This window comes from Trichosurus vulpecula, chromosome 1 (genome assembly GCF_011100635.1).
Source record: "Trichosurus vulpecula isolate mTriVul1 chromosome 1, mTriVul1.pri, whole genome shotgun sequence".
Classification (NCBI taxonomy): Eukaryota; Metazoa; Chordata; class Mammalia; order Diprotodontia; family Phalangeridae; genus Trichosurus; species Trichosurus vulpecula.
In genome coordinates this window covers 77,916,570-77,939,327 of record NC_050573.1, presented here as the reverse complement: position 1 = coordinate 77,939,327, position 22,758 = coordinate 77,916,570, and the positions used below count along the sequence as shown (strand labels likewise).

At 46.0% G+C, this 22,758-nt stretch overlaps 1 protein-coding gene across 1 annotated transcript in view; it reads right to left on the bottom strand.

Annotated features, from left to right (window-relative positions):
* The window catches only part of LOC118833450 (DNA (cytosine-5)-methyltransferase 1-like), a 79,224-nt gene that overhangs the window by 3,197 nt on the left and 53,269 nt on the right, over nt 1–22,758 (bottom strand). Inside the window, 15 exon segments of the mRNA XM_036740810.1 lie at nt 4,038–4,112; nt 4,341–4,659; nt 4,762–5,141; nt 5,226–5,333; nt 5,434–5,744; nt 6,936–7,066; nt 7,871–8,037; nt 10,179–10,353; nt 12,307–12,311; nt 13,051–13,249; nt 15,728–15,774; nt 15,776–15,929; nt 17,422–17,595; nt 18,802–18,935; nt 19,048–19,249. Coding sequence (XP_036596705.1) covers nt 4,038–4,112; nt 4,341–4,659; nt 4,762–5,141; nt 5,226–5,333; nt 5,434–5,744; nt 6,936–7,066; nt 7,871–8,037; nt 10,179–10,353; nt 12,307–12,311; nt 13,051–13,249; nt 15,728–15,774; nt 15,776–15,929; nt 17,422–17,595; nt 18,802–18,935; nt 19,048–19,249 — 2,581 coding nt within the window.

The following is a 22,758-nucleotide window of genomic DNA, read 5'->3' as shown; positions in this document are numbered from 1 at the left end:
CATCCAAGTTTATAGATCTCCTGAAATCTATCTGTGGACTCCAGGTTAAGAATCCTTGTTCCCGGGGCTATTTTTGTAGGTATGGCTTAGATGAGAGGATTGTTGAGGTTCCTTTCAACTGTGACTAGGTGGCTTTGTAAGCCAGTCAATATCTCTTGTTGGGATTTAGGTGGGGGTGGGACGCCGCTTAGGGCTGGGTGGAGGGTGGGGCAGGGACTACAGCTTTCCGGGTATAACGCTTTTCCGGGTATATCGCTGGGCGGTGCCGGCTTAGGATGAAGCCCGTCCATATAAGGCAATGTTATAGCTCTCGCCACTGGATTGGCTGCAATAGGTTATATAATGTACGGGGATAGGGGAAGAGAGCAGAGTCAAGTCGAGCAGTCGCCGTGGAAGATGTACCAATAAAGACCGTGAGCGAGATCCTCTGGCGTTCTGTCTGGTGAATTCCGGTCTGGGTGGAGGCCAGGCCGGCCGGTGACGACCGAAGGCTCGGTGTAGGAGCAGGAGAGGTCCCCCGGGGAGGACTGCCCGCGACCCCCGGCCCAGGAAGAGGCCTAGGGGGAACGCGGCAGGTTGGCGCCCGAACAGGGACCGGCCTAGGACGGCTGGACCGTTGCAGAGTTCCGGAAGAGCCCCGGTGGTAGGGGGGACTAGCCCGACTAGGGCGGACCAGACAGCTTCTCCGTGCAGGTAACGGGGGAAAGGCCCGGAGATGGGGCAAGCGCGCAGCCTCCCTTTGCTGCGGCCAGAGGATCGGGACTTATTAACTTTACAGGTCAGAACTGCTTTGTCTAAACGGGGGTTGTCCGCCTCCACGGAGCAGCTAAAGCGGCTCGTGGAAAAGTTGCTGGTGGTGGCTCCGTGGCTCATACACTCGGGGTTTCAGCCGGACCGTTTTCCGGTCTTACAGCAGCAAATGCTGTCTTATCAAAAACAGTGCCCGGGTTTTCTTCTTCCGGAGGACTTTGGCTTGATGGCCGCCATTAAGGGGTTGCTTGACCCCAGGCCTCCTCCGGACACCAGCACGGCAGAGACTCAGACGGAGACCCGGCCGCTCGGCGGGGGCCCGGGAGGGGAGACTGATCTGACTGAGGTGGTGGTAACTGGGCCAAGGCCCGCGGCCTCTGCTCCCCCGTTGTACCCTTGGGAGGATATGCGGGAGGCGGGAAATGAGCGGCCTCAGGCGGAACATACAGGACAATGGCCCCTTTTAGAGACGAAAAGACTAGTCTCGGAGAACTGCTACCACGCTTCAGGCGCAGTTCGACTTTTTGGAGCGGTGGGCGCACCCAGCAAAGATGGCGCCGGTTTCCGGCCGAGGGAGGAGTCGCGGGCGGTTCCCTCCTGCGGGGAAGGGGAGGCGCGAGGGAGGGGTGGTGTGCCAGAGGGCCGCCCACTGCCCCGCCCTCCAGAACAGGAACGCAGATCTACTTCCTCTTTTCCCCACTCTGACGGCGAAAGCGAAAGCCGCTATGAGCGGCTCAGCCCGGGGGATAGATCAGGCGGGTACCTTCCTCTGATACCTCGCGCGATCCGCGAAGCTATGCGGTCCGGAGAGGTGGTGGACTCAGAAATCTCTGAGGCATTTCCATTATTTCTGGATAATGGTACCCGAGTTTTTCAGCCCCTGCCGCTGAAGACCATTAGGGAATTTAAGCAGGCGGTGCAGGAGAATGGCCCCGCTTCCCCGTTGGCACAGCGCCTTCTTTCTAATATGACTGTCTCCACAGTCTGGACCCCGCGTGATTTCGATGACCTCGCGTTGGGGGTCCTGAGCCCTGTGGACTACACGGCGTTCCAGGCTATCAAAGAATCGGAGGCTAGAGCGCTCCAAGCGCGCACCGGGGGGCCCCCGGGGCGGGTAGACCTGTTGTTGGGCCGGGGACAATACAGTGATCCCCGGGTACAGGCCACTTTTAGTGACCAGGAGCTGGAGGATGTGCGGGTAGTGCATCAACAGGCATGGCAAAGGCTGGGGCGTACCTCTGCAGGAACCCCAGCTGGCCTGGCCGATATGCGCCAGAAGCCAGGGGAGAGCGCACTTGAGTTTGCCACGCGAGTGCGGAGATACGTGGACAGCACGTTTGCAGGGCCGGGCCGGGAACTCATCATTAAGCAGATCCTCCGAGAGGGGTTCCGGGGGGAGGCGAAGACAGCTCTGGCGGCCTTGCCCCCCGACGCCACCCCGGACCAAATGATAGAAAAGGTGATGTCCCTCGCTCCTCCCTGTCCCATGGAAGTCTTGGCGACGGCCATAGAACGGGACCGGAGGGATTGCTTGAAAGAGGAGGCCGCGAGAAATGACGCCCTGGTAGAGGCTTTGAACCGCCTCGCGGTCTCCCGGGACTCCGGATCCGACCGTCGGTGCTTTAAATGTGGTCAGCTGGGTCACTTTCGGGCCCAGTGTCCACAAAGCTGCGGGTCGGGACGAGGCACCCCAAATTGCTTCCGCTGCGGAAAGCCTGGCCATATGGCGAAATTTTGCCGCTCCGACCAAAGGAACCCCACCCAGGAGTCGGGAAACGAGCACGGGGGGCCGAGAAAGCGGGCAACTCGCCCCCCCCGGGTCCAGTCCTTACGGCCCGAGACTCAACCACCCTTCCCTCGTGGGGGGCAATAAAAATCCCGGTCCAAGGGCCAGCAGGAGTGCTCCTGGCCACGGGGAACCCTTTTCAGTCTCGCTATACCGTTCCCACCCAGGTGCTGGCCCCCGGTGACCCGTTACTGGTAGTTAACCCACACCCTATTCTAGTTGATATTTTCCCAGGTGAGGTCCTCGCTCAGGCAGTGCCGTTCCAGGACACAGAGGCTGATTCTTGCCTTTGGATGGAGAAGATCACAATGGACCGCCCCATGATGATCCTCCTGGTGGAGGGACAGCCAGTGCGGGGTCTAGTAGACACGGGAGCCGATCGCTCCGCGCTGCCCCGCAACCAGTGGCCTCCTCAAATTCCACGCCGACGAGCTGGCAAGCCAGTAAAGGGAGTGGGAGGAGTAGTGGAGGCATGGGAGGCCGCCAGGCCTATGACTTGGAGACGGGACGCGCTTGAGGGCCAGTTTAGCCCTTTGTGCGTTACCGGTCTCACCTATGCACTATGGGGTCGTGACATCCTTGCACAGCTCGAGGTTACCTTGTCCGGCCCGGATACTTTAAACTCTTGAGGGCCACTGATCGTGACACGGGCACCCCCACACCCCGAATCACTTGGACATCTACCACGCCAGTGTGGGTAGACCAGTGGCCCCTCCCGTTGCAAAAGCTCGTCGTAATGGAGGAGATTGTCCAGGGTCTGCTCCTTCAGGGCCAAATTAGGCCCTCCACTAGCCCTTACAATTCTCCTGCCTTTGTCATTAAAAAACGCGGTGGAAAAGGCCGCTGGAGACTCCTGGTGGACTTGCGGGCCATCAACCGTATTATGTTACCAATGGGGAAGCTCCAGCCCGGGCTTCCTTCTCCCACGGCCATTCCGGCTGGATGGCCTTTGGCCGTGGTGGACATAAAGGACTGCTTTTTCTCCATTCCCCTCCACCCGAAAGACACCCCCAAGTTTGCGTTCTCTCTGCCATCTACTAATGTTTCTCGTCCCCACAGGCGGTTCGAGTTCAAGGTTCTCCCGCAGGGAATGGCCAACAGCCCTACGCTGTGCCAGAGACATGTGGACGGGGTGCTGGAACCGGTCCGTCGGGACCACCCTTCAGCTCTCCTTCTTCATTATATGGATGATATCCTGGTGGCGGCGCCTACTCAGCAATTGTTGGACCCTTGCTTGAGAGATGTTCGGAGGACGCTACACCGTGCGGGCCTGTTCCTGGATCCTGAGAAGGTCCAACTTACGGTCCCGGCTAAGTATCTTGGCTCGGTGGTGGGGGAGACCTCCGTGCGGCGCCCCTTTCCTGTGCTACAGGAGGCGCGCTGCAAGACTCTTAATGATTTTCAAAAACTTGTGGGCTCGGTGCAGTGGGTCCGCTCTTATCTTCCTATTCCCCCCGGGGATATGCAACCCCTTTATGACCTTCTCAGAGGACCCACGGACCTTAAATCTCCTCGAGCTTGGACCCCTGCAGCCCGCGATGCACTGCATCGCATCATTGCTCGAGCCACGTCCGCGCTGACACGATATGAGCCAAATAAGACAGTTTATTTTAGGCCCCTGCAAGACGGCCTATTACCATGGGGTGCCTTGTATCAGGCCCATGGAGTAATTGAGTGGATCTATGTTTCAGGCGCGGCCTCCTCGCTGGAGGGGCGCTTGGACGCTTTGGCTCGCCTTGTAATAGCAGCCCGGCGCCGCTGCCTAGCGTTGCTAGGCTGTGTGCCCACCCTGGACGCACCGTACCTTGTTCCCGTCCTTCCTGAACTGATGCAGGCGTCCTGGGCGTGGGCGGTGACACTGCTTGACGTCCCGGTGGGCGGCGGCCCTTTGCCCAAACTCTTGGAGACCATCCCCCTTTTCCCCATCTCCCTCGCCCCGTCCCCGGTGAGCCCGCAACCGGTACAGGGGCCCCAGATTTTTACCGATGCTTCTAAGGACCACAGAGTGGCGCTGTATATCCCCCATTTGCAACAGTGCTTGCGACTGCGCTCTCCATATCCCTCGGTGCAGCCCAGTGAGTTGTGGGCGATCCTTCAGGCGCTCCAGTTGTTCCCTGATACGCCTATTAATGTGATTTCAGATAGCAAATATGCCGTGGAGCTTGTTTCTGGCCTCCCAGACTCCTTTATTTCTCCCGGTGTACCGCTCCACCCACTCTTTTCACAGGTCCAACAGGCTCTGCAGACTCGTTCGGCCCGCGTTTACCTCCTCCATGTCCACTCTCACCGGACGACCGCGGGCCCCATCTATTCGGGGAATGCTGTTGTGGACGCCGCCCTCCGGTCTCCGCCTGAGACTTTCCTTGCTGTCGCGGATGAGGTTTCCGAAGATCCGGCCCAATTGGCCCATTCCCGTTGGCACCTCTCCCCCCGATCTCTCCGTCATCTGTACGGAATATCTCGACAGCAGGCCAGAGACATTGTCAAAGCTTGTGCCTCTTGCGCCCCCTTTCACCCCCGCATCCCGGAAAGAGCTCGCAACCCCAGAGGGGACAGTTCTAACGCTCTCTGGCAGATGGACATGACGCACATTGGCTCCCGGGTTCTCCACGTCTCAGTGGACACGTTTTCGGGATTTGTCAGCGCCTCCTTTCAGCCTGGGGAGACGGCTCGCTGTGTTATTGCTCACCTCTACCAGGCGTTCGCACACATCGGCGTTCCTACGGAGATCAAGACGGACAATGGCCCTGCCTATGTCGCAAAGGCCTTCGAGGACTTCTGCCGTGAGTTCGGCATCCTACATACCACGGGCATCGCTTATAATCCGCAGGGACAGGCGGTGGTCGAGCGCACCAACCGCAGCCTGAAGGATTGTTTTACTAAAATGTTCGGCAAACTCCCTCGTCGACCGTCGACCCCAGACCTCGCCCGCGTGCTCTTCGCCCTAAACTTTTTGTCTGTTCGCGCAGACGGGACGACACCGGCGGCCCGTTTTTACGCCGGTCTCGTGGGACACTCAGACCCCACCTCCATACTTCCGCCTCCGGTTCGCGCACGGGAGGGGTCTTCAGTTCTTTGGAGAGACCCCCAAGGACAATGGCACGGCCCAAGTCGGGTTGTGGCCCGACGCCGCGGGTGCCTGGCTGTACAGGGCCCCCAGGCCGGGGACGGGCCCTTTTGGGTCCCTCTCCGTCAGGTTCGGGACGTCCTCGTCAGGACGGACCCTAGTGACTCTGAAGAGGTAGAGCAGCCCTGACTAATTCCTTTTCTTTCCTCTTTCAGCCATGTGCCCGACACCTGGACTTCGCCTGCTCTGGGGGTTCCTCATCGTTCACCGGGAGCGGCGGTTCTCTCTTGGGAGAAAGAGGGAGAAAATTGGACCTTGACTCCTCAGACTGTTCCCCCCCCCAGGACGTTTGCGTCCAACCCCCTTTCTTCTGGCTGTGTGACGAATGCCCCTTATTCTATCGCGGCCGAGCTCAGCCGCAACCTTTCCCGGGCCCTGACCGGGACCTGGGATGAGGATTTTTGGGACACGCTGTACAACCTTCGGCGGGAGTACCAGGCCATCAATGGCACTAGGGTCTCCCCATGGGTCCCGCCCAACCTCTCCTCCTGGTGGCCTTCTTGGCTTTCAGGTCCGTGGTTCTCCTGGTGGCCCTACCTGGCTGCTGCGGCGGCCTTCCTCGCCCTGCTTATTGCGGTCCGCGTTCTTTGCGCCCGCATCTCCCTGCTTTCTCGCCGCCAGCGGGTTGGTTACCGCGCCCTGCGGGCCGTAGGTGTGGGGGAGGACCCCTCAGGTTGGTTGGATCTTGATTCCGCTTTGTGAGCACTGCCCTATGTTTCCCCTTCTTCCTTTTAATTTTAGTTTAAGGGGTGAATTGTTGGGATTTAGGTGGGGGTGGGACGCCGCTTAGGGCTGGGTGGAGGGTGGGGCAGGGACTACAGCTTTCCGGGTATAACGCTTTTCCGGGTATATCGCTGGGCGGTGCCGGCTTAGGATGAAGCCCGTCCATATAAGGCAATGTTATAGCTCTCGCCACTGGATTGGCTGCAATAGGTTATATAATGTACGGGGATAGGGGAAGAGAGCAGAGTCAAGTCGAGCAGTCGCCGTGGAAGATGTACCAATAAAGACCGTGAGCGAGATCCTCTGGCGTTCTGTCTGGTGAATTCCGGTCTGGGTGGAGGCCAGGCCGGCCGGTGACGACCGAAGGCTCGGTGTAGGAGCAGAAGAGGTCCCCCGGGGAGGACTGCCCGCGACCCCCGGCCCAGGAAGAGGCCTAGGCGGAACGCGGCAATCTCTGAAGTACATTAAGGATGTGGTTGAAGTCGAACCACTAACCTAGATTGTGAGACCTCATGCAAGATTTTCATGGTAACACGTTACCTTACAGACGTGGTCTCTGGAACCGACATTCGGGCTCTTCCTTGTAAGCAATCTCTTCTTCTGTGGCACCATTCTTGATATCTGGAAGGTCTGACATTGCATCATGGATGGTCATTGTTCGAAATGGAGCAGAATGCAGCCTGAAACAAAAGGCAACCACTTACACACCTGATTCTGCTTTAGATTGTAAACTCCATGAGGGTAGGTACTGTCTTTTGTCTTTTTGTACCCCTAACACTTAGTACAGTGCCTGGCACGAAGTAGGCATTTAATAAATGTTTATTGATTTGATGTATGTGCCAAGGAATAATAACTACATAGCCCCTACTTATATGCCAAAGCGCTGTGCTAAGCACTCTGCAAATATCTCATGTGATCTTCACAATGATCCTGGGAGGTGGGCCCTGTTACTATTCCCATTTCACAGATGAGGCAAACTGTTTGCCTCAAAACTGAGGCAAACAGACTTACCCAGGGTCACACAGATACCAAGTATCTGAATCCAGATTTGAATTCAGGTCTTTCTGACTCCAGATCTAGCACTCTATCTGCTGTACCATCTACCTGCCCTAGATCTTTATACACGAAAGATGCTGCTTTTGTAGACATTCCCTCAGACTAGACTCTCTTTCCTTCTCTCGCCAATACTTCAAAGAATTTAAGACAAATGCTCCCAAATGAGACCGATCCAAGCTAAGTCTAGCACAAGGGAAGTCTTCTTCTGTGGTGTGAATGGCAGCTTTTAGTCACCTTCTATCCTTCTCTCATATCTACCTCTCCTTTCCTACTCCAAACCCCTTACTTCTTTCTTGCTGTCTATGACCTCCAACCTGCCCCACCCCAACCTGTTGACCCTGAACAGGCTCTAACTTAAAGAATTTGTCACACTTTCTTTGGGAAATTGGTTCTTAGTGGGAAGGGTTATTAGTTCTGAATGTCTTTACCTCTTTATATTGCTAACAAATCTTTTATTATCCACCACTGCGCTGAGCTGGCAGGCTCGGGGTGTGAAAACATGCCAGGGCTCTGGAAACTTGGGGAGTTTCTCGCCTGGGGCTGCAGCCAGGATGATGGCCCTTCTTCTTGTCTGAGCAATGCCGTAGTGGCCAGCCTAGGCACAGAAGACAAAGAAATACACCATTTCTACCAAGTTAGCCAAATAAGAGACATTAAAATATAAAGGTTACCAGTAATAATGGGATACAGGAAATTCATAACAGACTGTGAATCTCAGGGGGATCTGGGTTCAAGTCTTACCCTTGACTCAGTTCCTGATAAGTTATAGGCCTGTATAGATATAGCAAGTTTCTATTCAGGAAATTCCCTGTTCTTATTAGTTCACAAGCCTAGAATGTACCCCATCATAAAAATAAGTCACCTGTATTTCTGGGCTCAAGAAATACCTGTTGAGTAGGAAAACTAAATATATATATATATATATATATATATATATATATATATATATATATATATATACATATATATATGGGAAAATGTTTATTCAAGAACCAAAAATTGGTTCTTGACAGAAGGATCTTCCTTACATGAAAGTAGGGCACAGATGTGCGCATTGATTCCTTAAAAGGAAAGAAAACTAACAATTATGTGGAGACTGAGGCAACACAAAGGTGTATTCATTTATTTGGATTGGCCCCCTTGGTGTCTCCTTGGGAACGGATTTCAGAAAGTGGGGCTGCCTCCAAGATAATCTGGTGGGGAGGGGGCTTCTATAAGAATGGCAATGCTGCCCTGGTGGCCACTCTGAGTTCAGTCTCTTTCTAAGGAGAGTTTATCCTCTTCTGGAAATACTTGGTATGTCCTCTACATCTGTCTATGGGTCCCTTAAGTCTTGTACCTTCTGTACTTTCTTGGTGGGGGGGAGTGACAAAATTTGTCATCTTCATTATGTATTCACTCCCCCAAAAGCTTGAATAAGAGGAACTGGGAACCCTGTCGCCCAAGTCACTGGGAACCAAGACATGAGCCACAGAGGGAAAAAATTACCCCTTTGGTTCAGTCCCTTGAGGTCAGACCTTGGCCATTATGAGCGTGGGACTACATTAAAATTTTTCGTAGCCTTAAAAGAAAAAAGCAGCTGTGTAGTTTTTTAAATGACATTATTAATGTATTTGGGGGGGGGATTTTTTCATTACCATAAGCTCCCCCTTTATCCCTATCCCTCCCAAAGAGTGATCTGGCGTAACAAACAGTATTTTTTTAAAAGACATACAAAAAAGAGAATAAAAATTCAGCTGTTTTGTCTTAAAGGTTGCTGTTGAATTTACCCTGCCAGGATTAGCAGTCATAGTAAATCTCAAGTGATGCCAAGCTAAAATTTCTGACCATAGTAGATCATTCTAGGTCATCTACTTATGACTAATAATAGCAATAATAATAGCTAGCATTTACAGAGTATTTTAAGGTTTGCAAAGCAATTTACATATGCATTCATTTGATTTCATTTGATATTTGATTAATTTCCTTTGACTAACGATAAGCTTTCAACAACATCTAACGCTGGAAGAAAAAAATATCAAACTCCTTGCTACTTTCAGTTTCAGGGAGCTTAATTATTATTCCTTTCCTCTACCCTCCAATCTTTTCTTCAAAGTTTCCCTAAGGTAGCTCAAGACAGTCTGACTCTGGTGCTCTTAATACACACGGTCCATGTAACAATCATAAAAAAAATATCTGAGGGTCAGAAGCAAAGCCAACCTGCTGGATGGACATGGGACCTTTCATCTAAGACATTAAAGGAAATATTTTAAGTTCTAAAAAAGTGACCTTCATGCATTGATAGAAGCTGATTAGTTTACTAGGAGAGGCAACTCACTGAGATGAAGACATTTATGTCTGTCAATTTTGTTTTAAACCAGTGCCAAAACTTTAGCTCATTCTAATCCGTCGGTAGGAAGCATGAGAAACAAATGTTATACAAGAACAGGCAGCAACACTCAGAGGAGGACAGATTTAGAGCTAGAAGGACCCACAGTGGTGACCTAAACCAACCTCCTTATTTTCCAGATGAGGAAATGGAAGCCCTAAGAGACCAAGTGACTGCTCAAAGTGACTGCTTAAAGTCACACAGGTATCAAATAGCAGAAATGGTGTTCGAGCCCAGCTCCCAAACCTAAGTTAGCCCATTTTCTGAAATACTATGATTTTTTTTCTTCAACATTGGAAGAACAGGGATACTGACATCAGTGTCATATTCCTTTGTTATCTCCCCCAGGTATCTTGGTATGAGCCTACCTGTAAAATATCAAATGTGCACTGATACCCCATTCGAACCAGATATCGGAGGGTCAGCTTCAGGATCATGGAATGCTTGAATGACACAAAGTTTCTTACGTTTTCCAGCAGGAGAAACTTCGGCCTGTAGTAATCACAGTAGCTGTGGGAGAACGGAAATGAGTCCAGTAAGATTCTTTGTAGAAAGCTTAACATTCAGACAAGACTTAGGATGGAGGGGATGGGGTTAAGTAACTAAAGATCCTGGGAGTTGTGGGTTTTATTTCCCATCAGTCTTGAAAGAGATGAAGCTATTGTGGACTTAGAGGATGGCATTTTCTTCTTGCAGAACCGGTTTTAAATGCAGGAGGGAGAGAGTTAGAATCAGTGATAGGGGCAGAGATGACCATAGCCACAGATAGCAGACTTTCTGGGAGCCCTTCATCTGGACCATTTTCCATTTCCCTAACTCACTCATCTTATCAACAGAAAGCAGCTGGAAGTTACTGAATTATGTCTACTTGAAGCCATTGGAGCAATGTTGAATTTGCCTAGTTCTCCCTTCTGTTTTATTGCCCTATGCAGTGGGCAGCATTGCTTTTTTTATTAAGTATTTCTCTGCCTTTTTAAGTTGTTTTCCAAGTTGTTTGTATTTAATGATGGTTTTTTTCTTAAAGATAAGAATTTTACATCCTGATTATGTTTAAGGGGAGAAAGAGAGTAATCGACTATACAAATCTGACTGGATGGAGATAACTTGTTTCTAGCTCAGTGATCTAAAGACTACCTGAGACTTCATAGATTTTTAGTTTTTTTAGTTGTTTTTTTTTTAGTTTTTTTTAAATTTTAGTTAAATTTTAATTTTTTTAAATAATCTATATCTTAAGCTTTTGAATTTGGAAAAGGAGCTCTATGGAGCTGTGACCCTTACCCTAGACCAGAGTTTCTTAACCTTTTCTGTGTCATGGACCTTTATGGCCTACTGAAGCCTCTGCTTCCTTCTCAGATTAGTGTTTTGACGATATGCATTAAGATACGTAGAAAACCAATGATATTGAAAGTACAGTTATTAAAGTATTTTTCAAAAAAAGTTCGCAGATCCCAAGTTAAGAATCCCTGATCTAGACTAAAACCTTCATGAACTAATTTATTTCACTATAGATAAATCCTTTCAAACAAAGGGACTCCAAACCTTCTCTACTCTCCGCCCCCCATATTGGTATAGAAAGTAGAGAGAGTGGGAGGACCTCAAGAAAAGGTTATACATGGAGCTGACCCCAATGCGTCAGAACAGGCATGCTCAGGGGAAAAATCAGTTCTTCCTCCTTCTCTGAAGGGAGTTACCTGGGGAGGAGGAGGGGGAAGAGGAAGTTGCTTCATATTGCCATTTTCTAGGTTAAAATGACTCCCACAGAGAGCCTTACTACCAAGCCAGCCAGTTGTCTGAACTCTTTAGAAGTGATTATGTGATACAATGACCCACAAGCATTGAGTTCTCCTGTAAAAGAGCCAAGGCAAGTCTCTCTGTAGCAAATTTCTGTGCAGAAAGTGGAAAGGCAGAATCCTCGTGGTCCAATAGGAGGAAGTAGGGACTTCCTGCTCTAGAGTAGGGATGTCCTCACTAGGAATGTAAGGGCTGCCTGTGTTTGCCACTCCCCAGTAAGCAAAGACCACAAGCTAAGAAAAGGGAATAGTAATTCCCCAGTGCCATTTACCTGAGGAAGGAGACAACTGGGGAGTTGATAGAAGCTTTCTACCCCTTTGCAACTTTCCTCTATTGGTCTGCATTCTGACCCCGAGACCAAAGTAGAGCCAATCTAATATTCCTTTATGAGTATCAACACTCTAATGCCTAAGTGTCAAACATTCTATCTTTTTGCCTCCTGACTCTCTTCTATCCATCTTGTCACTGTCCTTAAGAGAAGTCACCCAGAAATGAAAAGGATGGATGCGGTCTGACCACAACCATTTATAAGTACTCCATTGCCTCTCTTGGCCTCATTAGAGGCTCTCTGGATGTAACTGAAGCTCAGGCTAGCTTCTTGGATCTCATGTTTCATCCTTAAAAACCTCAAGATTATAATCCACTTTAAACCACAGATTTTTCCACAAGAATTTGTCTTACCTATGACTCCCCTATCTTATATACTTGGACTGAAAAAACAAAAAAAGATATTTAGTCCTGCACTTGAACTTATTCCTTGTTAAATTAAATCTGATCCAGCTGACTTTATTATTACTCTGGAAATGACAAATTTGGGTGAAATGGCAGGTGTAACCACTTGGTTGTCTACACCTGCCATCTAAGCCTTTTTCCAAGTCCACTAAGAAAAAAAGCATACTAGAACCAGGACCAAGGACATGCTAGTTACCCTGAAATATTCTCCTAGAGAAGTCTTTGAAGGAGTAGATACAAGAAGCATCTCCCACCTTGAAAGGCAGTACTCTTATTTATATAAATGCCTCAATGGTTTCATAGAGTTTAGTCTGTTCAATGAAAAAAGGAAGGAAATGATCATTTATTAAGTACCCACTATGTGCCAGGCACTATGCTTATCACTTTACAAAGATTATATAATTTGATCCTCACAACATTGGGAGGTTAAGTAATATTATTATCCTCATTTTACAGTTAAGAAATTGAGGCAAACAGAGGTGTTTTTTTTAAGGGATTTGTCCAAGGTCACACAGTTAAGTGTCTATGGCTAAATTTGAACTCAGGTCTTCTCAACTCCAGGCCCAGTGTTCTCTCTACTAGATCATCTAGTCACCTGAAAGTTTTCATGGAGAAGCTCATCTTAAATCCTATTTCTACCATTCAATTATACCTCCTATCAACTACTTATTACCCAGTTTGACCCCAAGGAGGTTATCAATTTACAGAAAGGATCACCTCTTGGAAATAAAAGTGTTCCGAGTCACTGATAGAATATTTCTCAGAAGGTTCTGTCATGGGTTCCCAATACTTTATAACACAGGGACCTTGAATATCTTTAAAATCCACAACAGCTTCTTCATCACTCCTGTATGATAGGTTGATATCTTCCCAAATCTTGTTTATCGCACATTTGTGGGTATTCTCTGGTCTATAAGAGATGAAGTCTTCATTATAAGACATTTCTAGAGAAAGTAGGTAGCTCTAATATATTATTTTGTGTATCTAGGGGTGGTGGGACAGTGCCATAAAACCCAGCCTGCCCCCAATCTCTACTGGCCCCACCTATGGACTTAACCTCTTACCCACCATTTGTCTCTCAGAAGGGATTCATTTCAGCATGCCCCGTTGAAGAGGTGCATTACCCAAGAAGGGCAACCCTTCTTAGCCATGAGCCTGGATTCTTTTGTATTAGCTACCTGGTAGGTCTGACAGTAATTAGAACCCTGATGAAATGGGATACGTACGGCAAGAGGTAGGATTGTTTGCGCATACATGAAATCAGAACAGGGAATGAAGGCAAGAAATGAGAGGTCCTGAAGTCCAGGTATTACAATATGTAGCCCTGAGTCGTTAACTGCAGAAAGCATGAGGATCCAACAACCTGACTGGGTTTTGTTGTTTTTAAAAGATGAAGACCAACAGAAAAGTGCTGTCAACTTCAAACTTTCCCTAGGGTTGACCCTGAAGACATAAACTATGAGGGATCTGTTGTCCTTAACATTCATTGGGTAATTCCAGAGGACAAATGATAAAGTATGCTACTCACTTTGACAGAGGCATCAGACTCAAGGTGCAAAATAAGACAAATATTTTCAGACACATCCAACATGATTATTTGTTTTGCTTAACTGTGCATATGTATTAAAGATTAGCTCTCTCCCTGCCCTTTCCCCCTTGGAGGGTGGTAAGAGGGAGAGGGGAAGACAAAGATAACAATAACAAAAAAAAGGTGGGGGACGGTCATAGAAGTTTTTTTTAATGCACAGAAGGAAACAAGTAGAACTATTTTAACTTACCTATTGAAATTATCATAGATTTTAAAATAAAAGTAAACTGCTCTGAGCAAATGAGATACCACCATCCCCACTAAGCAGACACAGTCCTTTACCACCTACCCAGACAACCAGCCTAGTGTGCTTATTCAGCTTTATGAAGGTGAGAAAGCCATGACAAAGGATAACAACCTGCTTGGCAAGTTTGAGCTCATAGGAATCCCCCTGCCAGCACCCAAGAGTGTTCCTCCAATTGAGGTAATATTTGACATTGATGCAAATGGCATCCTCAATGTTTCTGCTGTGGATAAGAGCACAGCCAAAGAGAGTAAGACCACCATCACCAATGAAAAGGGTCATCTGAGCAAAGAAAACACTAAGGCTATGGTTCAGGAGGCTAAGAAATACAAGGCTCAGGTTGACAAGCAGATATACATGGTGTCTTCTAAGAATTATCTTGAATCTGATGCTTTCAACATGAAAGCTACCATAGAAGATGAGAAACTCCGAGGTAAGATTGATGATGAAAACAAACAGAAGATCCTTGACAGATGTAATGAAATAATTAACTAGCTGGATAAGAACCAAGTTGCTGAGAAGGAAGAATCTGACCATCAGCAGAAAGAATTGGCGAAGGTCTACAACCCCATCATTGCTAAGTTGTACCAGAGTGCAAGGGGCACATCAGGAGGCATGCCTGGTGGGTTCCCCAGGGATGGAACAATCCAATCTAGAGGTGCTTCTTCTGGACCCACCGTTGAAGAGGTCAATTAAACACTCCAGAAGAAAGAGCATTCCACACAGCTTTTCAAAAATTGAAAGACTCAAATTTGTAGCCAAGGTAGTAGTAGTTTAAAAGTAACATTTGGGGCAGAGTCAAATGGTGGAGTAAAGGCAGAGACTCACCTGAGCTCTCCCAAATTCACCTCCAAACAACTTTAAAATAATGACTCAAAACAAATTCCAGAGTGGCAGAACCAACAAAAACATGGGCTGGAAAATTGTTTCACACCAAGACAACTTAGAAAGTCAGCAGGAAAGGTCTGTCTCACTAGGGTGAGAGTGGAGAGCACAGTCCAGCAAAGGCCATGCCTTTGACAAGCCAATATCAGATCTTGGGGGGCACTGAATCAGTAACAATGGCTTCTGGAGCTCTCAGCCCAAAACAGTAAGAGGGTCAGAAGAAGATTACAGAAACCCCTTTGCTGGCACTGGGTACAGGACTTGTTGCATTGCTGTAAGTGGTTTCAGGTCACAGTTTCAGGGTGGAAAAGAATTCTTGTGGTCACTCACAGACCAGAACGCAGGCCAGGAGAGGAGTGACCACACCTCTCCTTAGATCATACCACCTTGGAAGAACTGAAAACTTACAGACTCCCGGAACTAGTGTTGGAGAAAAAAAAACAGCACAAAAAAACCTGAAGGTTGGAACAGTGTCTCCTCTGCCCCAGGAGCAGAGACCAACTTTAACACGAAGTTAAAAATCAAGAAATAAGCTGGAAAAATGTGTGCAGGAGAGAAATGAACAGCATTGTACTTTATCCACACTATAAATAAGTAGGAATGTAATTATTGTCCTGGAAAATAAAATCTATTCAAAATTGGAGAAATTAAGGTTTATAGCTGCTGCCTCCCTGTAAAATTTGTAAATTCCGAGTTTGATATCTGCTTCATTGCTTTGTTTGTTAACAGAAGATTTCTTTGATTCGGCCAATGCTGTATGGCACAGGGACACCCTGGTTGCTGCCTTTAATACAATCTAACTGTTTTCGATAGTATTCTGGGTGTTCGTCCTCATTCACCGCTTCTTACAAGTCCCTGATTGGAACTGGAGGCTTGATTCTGCAAAGAATAAGAAAGCTTTACGTAGTATGATTAAAATAAAATGCTACACTTTAAAAAAAAATTGATAGAACTCTCCCTTTTCCTATTAGCATTGTCAAGAGTTTCTGCTGTAAGACTTTAAAACTAGTATGTATTACCAATAAAAAAGTGTTGAATAAACTTAGTTCATGGGCTATTACCTGGAGGAAAGAAAAAGTTAGATCTATTTTATTAGCCAGACTTCAGAATTTATACTTTTATGGTAGAGATACCATTTTACAGTCTCAAGGCAGTGGTCAAAATAGCTCACCAGGACTTTCACTGGGGGCTATCAGTGACTGTGTTGACTCTTATTCAGAGACTTGGCTTTTGTTGTGCCAAGTTGACCAGGGTCCATGGGCTAAGTCGGGCCATGTTCTGAATCTCTGGAGGTAGGGAGGTAACCTTCACAACAAGTACTTTGGCTTCTTATCTTGGACTGGATTCAATGGCACAAATGGCAACTTAACCCATAATTTAAAAATTCCTAAGTAGTCTTCTTTCTTGGGTAATTTGTTAAGAGTTCACACAATCCATTTAATTGGACTCAGTTGGTCAATCAATAAGCATTTATCAAGCACGTACTATGTTCCAGGCACTGTGCTGAAGGCTTGGAATAAAAATAGAAGCAGACAGGAAGACAGACTGCCCTCAAAAAGCTTACATTCTCATGGTAGGATGAACTTTACATCTGACTTGAAGGAAACTAATTTCCTTTATGTTTTGAAGAAAATCTATCCTGGCAAGAGTTCATTGGGTTTCTAGAAGGATCCCTCCTCTAGAGTCCTCCACTCACACCTTGGATATGGAGATGACAGGACAGGACCCTCAGCTTTGAGACCATGTGATCTGTGTTGGCTGAGAGAACACCTCTAATATTGTCTCCAATGGCAACAGGCTGAGTTAAAAAAAAAAGGTATTAACATGCATTTGAACCCCAACTTAGCCACTGTACTCCTGAGAACCAGTTTCTTCTGTCAAAAGGAAATAACCCTCCTAGACTACTCAGATTAGTCAAAAAACAAAGATTTCATTCCCGTGCGTGGAAAATGCGCTACATAACAGCTAATAGCTAACATTTATAGAGCACCCAGTATGTGCCAGGCACCATGCAACTATTATCTCACTTGATCCCCACAACAATTTTCAGAGGTAGATGCCACCACTACCACCACCAGAAAGGACCACATTCTCAGTCCTGTTGCTTAATTTCACCATTATTCTTTTGAACAAACTCTAATCAGAGCCAGATAAGCCTTGTCTAGCTCTTCAGGGCATCATAATTGCTTAGATTTATCTCTGACCTTACATCGTAGCTAAGGCTACTTGATAGGACTGCCCATAAAGATAATCTTCTATGAAAATTCCTAAAATAATTCCCGATATGGGACAGATACTACAAATCAATGTTTTCCCATCATGACTGTCACAGAGACACCCAATCAGATAAATTGAACATGAGAATATTAACAAAAATTCAAAAGCCTCAGGCAGTAAGAAAACTCCATCTCTTCTCCTATATTCTACACCACTTTTCATTGCCAGGCTATAGAATATTTTGTCATCGACTTCTTCTAGAGGTTCCAACACTCTGGGGATTTTCTCTTCTTTCATTTCAGACTCACAGACATAGCTTGCACAGAACCTAAAAAAGAGCAGAAAGACTTGTGTTAGGCTAAGGATTTAAGCAGAGGAGAACTGAGACTGAGTATCTAACTATCTGTTTGTAAATAGAGTTTTTCACATCCTCCAATCCCAATTGATGTCACTAGCAGAAATGCTCTAGTGGATACTTTTACTGGGTGAGAATGCCTCTAACTGGCAAATCAAAGATGTAAATAATTCTTGGGTACCTTTATTGACTCAATCATGTAAAATAGATGTGAATTGAATGTAAGCAGGTATGACACATAGAAGTAACTTGTAGGTGGCTAAGGAGAAATCAGTCTGTCCTTGTGTAGCTTGGATAAGACAGCAAACTGGTTTGTAATCAGAAATTCCAACAGCTGGTCAACCTGATTGTTGAGCAGTTCCCTGGATATTCTCAGAAAATTGTTTAGGCTCTGGGGGGGAGAGATTTGCTTATGGAAGAGTATCCCAGATCTTTTAGGGGAATTTTTAAAAATAAAAACTGTTCTGATTATAGCACATCAGCAGCTAGGCGGTATAGTAGATAAAGCACAGGGCCTACAATCAGGAAGAGTGATTCGAGTTCAAATATGGCCTCAGACACTAGCTCTGTGACCCTGGGCAAGTCATTTAACCCTTTTGCCTCAGTTTCCTCATCTGTAAAATGAGCTGGAGAAGGAAATGGCAAACCACTTTGCCATTTTTGCCATATCCTTGCCAAGAAAACTCCAAATAGGGTCACAAAGGGTTGGACCCCATTGAAACAATTGAACAACTACAAATATCTCCTTTCCAAAAGCTAATGTGTCTGGCTAACTGATATCCAATTTGAGGGTAGGAGAAAAGCATGCTGGATGGGAACTCATGAATAGTACTAGAACCTACATATACAGATTCTTCAGGGTTACCTCTAGAACCCCAATGGGAGCAGTAGCCACCTGCCTTCTGGAGACCTTGCTCACCAATGCCAGTATACTTGGTAAATAAGCCCCAGTGAGGGTACTTCCATTTTACCAGAGGGCAGCAACAACTTTTTAGGAAAGGTTAAGTCCTCTTTGCTATCCTGGCACGTGTCCGATAACCATTTTCTCTAGATATTCTTCCACATCCTGTATTGTTCTCAGAAGCCTATATCTTTGCGATGGCACAAAGGAGACTTGGACTGAATTGCAAGTGGACTGAAAGTAGATACCAACGTGAATATTCACTCTGGAATACTCACCTGTGCTTGTTGTCCTCCATAGGCTGGCTCTCTGGAGGAGTCTCAAACCTTGCATACTCCATATCATACCACATCTGGTAGAAATAGGTTCTGCCACCATCTTCAACCATTTTGAGCTCTCTATCTGACCCCCCCTTTGGAGATTAAGGAAAAAAAGTTGTTTTTTTCTTCCTCACATTTAGGGTTAGAATTTTTTAAAAAAGAATTTTTAGTGGGCCCAAGCTAAATCACTGGATTTGTGCCTACCTCCATGGACCAATGTTTTGAGGGTGCTTTATAAATAACATTCACTTTCTCATGGATGTAGGAGAGCTCCATATCCTCACACATATCTACCAAGAAGAGGTCCAGAGGGTCTGATGTTGCCCCAAGGACAGTATCTATCCCAGAACAGAACCAGTGAGCATGAAACATCTGTCTTGTGCTCTCTTCCCATAGTGAAGTAATTCTAGAATCAGAAAGAGAAATTCAGATTTTTAACATATAATGTCTTTCTAAAGCAAAGGCTCCTCCTTTCCCCCTTAATTGACATCATTCTTGAATGTAAGTGATAACTATGAGAAATAAAGGCATAAATATAGGCAAAGAAGAGACAATTATCCCTGACTACTGATGTGATTTCCATAGGTGCTCCCAAATCAGCTAAGGAACTTAAAATAACAGGCTACCACTACCACTGATGCCTATAGCAATCACAGAAAGCAGGAGGAAGTGATAGGAAGACAAGTCCTATTCAAACCAACTATAAAATACACAAGGTATCTGAGAATCCATTTACCAAGGCATTAAAGGCTTATAAATACAATTATATATAATAGGTACATATTCATACTCTTCAAAGAGATTAAAAAATACAAACAATCCTGAGTTTTCACCTTATACCCTGCAAACTGGCAAAGATGACATGAAAAATTGTGGACTGATAGGCACACTAATACAGTTTTGGTGGAGCTATGAAATGGTATAACCATTGTGGAAAACAATTTGGAATTACACAACTAAAATGATTAAAATGTCCATACCCTTTGAACCAGAGACTCTACTACTGGACCAAAATATCTATAGCAGCACTTTTTGAGAATTGGAAACAAAATAAAAGCCCTTCGATTGGAGAATAGCTAAAAAAAATTGTGGTACATGAATGTAATGGCATATTATTGTTTTGTAAGAAATGTGTATGATGAACACAGAGAAGCATAGAAAGAATGACATGAACTGATGCAGAGTGAAGTAAGCAGAGCCAAGAAAACATACACAATAACTATAAAAATGTAAATGGAAAGAACAACCATAGACCAAAAAAATCAAAAGTTAATGTAACAAAATTATAAAGACCAAGCATGACTCGAATGATGAGATATGAGAGAACATCCTCAACACATTTCTCTATGGAGGTAAAAGGTCCACAGGTATTATACATTATACATGTTTACACTTTTTCAATATATTGATCAGTTGTGTTGATTTTTTCCTCTTTTTTGTCTTTATAAAAATACTAGTTATTATTTGAGATAGCTCTCTGGGAGGAGACTCTGGGGAAAACTATGATGATGTAAAAAAAAGTCATCAATAAAAGCTTATTTTTAAAAAATAAAAGACCACTTAAAGGTACATACATTGTTCTTGGTTGGGCTATGCCAACATACTACAAATGGTCATATCTCCTAGGTTTACGAATTTAGTCATATGCTAAATTCCCAAAGGAATATTCTTCAGTTAGTCAAAAATCATTCCTATAATCGCAAGAAAAATAATGGGGGGGGGGGGAGCAGAGCCAAGATGGTGGCTTGAAAACAGGGTCTCACTTAAGCTGTCCCCCAAATCCCTCCAAACACCTGTAAAAAAATGAGTAAACAAATTCTAGAGCTACAGAACCCACAAAATAACAGAGGGAAACAAGTCTCCAGTCCAAGACAGCCTGGATGGTCACTGGGAAGGGTCTATCGCACCAGGCTGGGAGCAGAGTGCAGCCCAAAGTGGGCCACACCAGGAAAGACCATGCTGAGAACAGACCAGGCAGAGCAGGCCTCAGGGCCCTGAATCACTGAGCTATGGCAGTTACCAGACTTCTCAACCCACAAACGCCAAAGACAACTGACCAGGTCAGTGGGAAAACTTCTGGATCTGAGTGAGAAAAGTGCCTGGTCTGGCCCCAGCCCCAGGGGTAGCATGCGGCAGCAGCAGGAAGCTCTGGGGCTGCTTCCAGAGCTCCAGCAGCAGCTACTTCCAAAGTCCCTGGCCCATACAGTGGGAGGAATCAAGCAGTGGATCAGAGTGGGAGTGCAGAGGCAGGGTTCTCTTGCTCTGCCTTGCTTGGCTCTGGGTCACTGTCCTGGTTGGCAGTTCTTGGGGGAGGAGTGCTAGTGTGGCAGAGCTTGCAGTGACTGTGGAGAGGGAGTCCTCCTGGTAGTTACACAGCAGAAAGGAGTGCTTGAGATCACTCACAGACCAGAGCACAGGCCAGGAAAGCAGCATCATATCACCTCGGAATAGAAGTAGCTCTAAAAACAGCAGCACAAAATCCCTGAAGCTTGGGACAAGCACTCTTCACTCTGAAAGCAGTCATACCCTGAGGAAAAGCTCAAAAGTCAAGTAATTGGCTGGGAAAATGAGCAAGCAGCATAAAAGGACTCAGACTATACAATCTTGTTTTGGTGACAAAAGATCAAAATATACAGCCAGAAGAAGTCAACAAAGTCAAAGAGCTTACATCAAAAGCCTCCAAGAAAAATATGAATTGGTCTCAGGCCATGGAAGAGCTCAAAAAGGATTTAGAAAAGCAAGTAAGAGAAGTAGAGGAAAAATTGGGAAGAGAAATGAGAGTGATGCAAGAAAATCATGAAAAACAAGTCAACGACTTGCTAAAGGAGACCGTAAAAGATAGTGCAGAAAATAACACCTTAAAAAAATAGACTAACCCAAATGGCAAAAGAGCTCCAAAAAGCCAATGAGGAGAAGAATGCCTTAAAAGGTAGAATTAGCCAAGGAGGTCCAAAAGACCACTGAAGAAAATACTGCCTTAAAAATTAGACTGGAGCAAGTGGAAGCTAGTGACTTTGTGAGAAATCAAGAAATTATAAAACAGAACCAAAAGAATGAAAAGATGGAAGACAATGTGAAATATCTCATGGGAAAAACCACTGACCTGAAGAATAGATCCAGGAGAGATAATTTTAAAATTATTGGACTACTTGAAAGCCATGATCAAAAAAAAGAGCCTAGACATCATCTTTCAAGAAATTGTCAAGGAAAACTGCCATGATATTCTAAACCAGAGGGTAAACTAGAAATTGAAAGAATCTACCAATTGCCTCCTGAAAAAGATCCCCCAAAAGAAAACTCCTAGGAATATTGTTGCCAAATTCCAGAATTCCCAGGTCAAGAAGAAAATGTTGCAAGTAGCCAGAAAGAAACAATTCGAGTATTGTGAAAGCATGATCAGGATAACACAATATCTAGCAGCTTCTACATTAAGGGATCAAAGGGCTTGGAATATAATATTCTGGAGGTCAAAGGAGCTAGGATTAAAACCAAGAATCACCTACCCAGCAAAACTAAGTATAATACTCCAGGGCAGGATTTGGATATGTGTGTGTGTGTGTGTGTGTGTGTGTGTGTGTGTACATACACACACACACACACACACACACACACACACACATATATATATATATAGACAGAGGGCACAGGGTGAGTTGAATATGAAGGGATGATATCTAAAAAAAATTAAGGGGTGAGAGAGGAATATATTGGGAGAAGAAGAAAGGGAGAGATAAAATGAGGTAAATTATCTCACATAAAAGTGGCAAGAAAAAACAGCCATAATGGAAGGGAAGAGGGGCAGGTGAAAGGGAATGAGTGAATCTTACTCTCATCAGATTTGACTTAAGGAAGGAATAACACACACACTCAGTTGGGTATCTTACCCTACAGGAAAGTAGTGGGGAAGGGGATAAG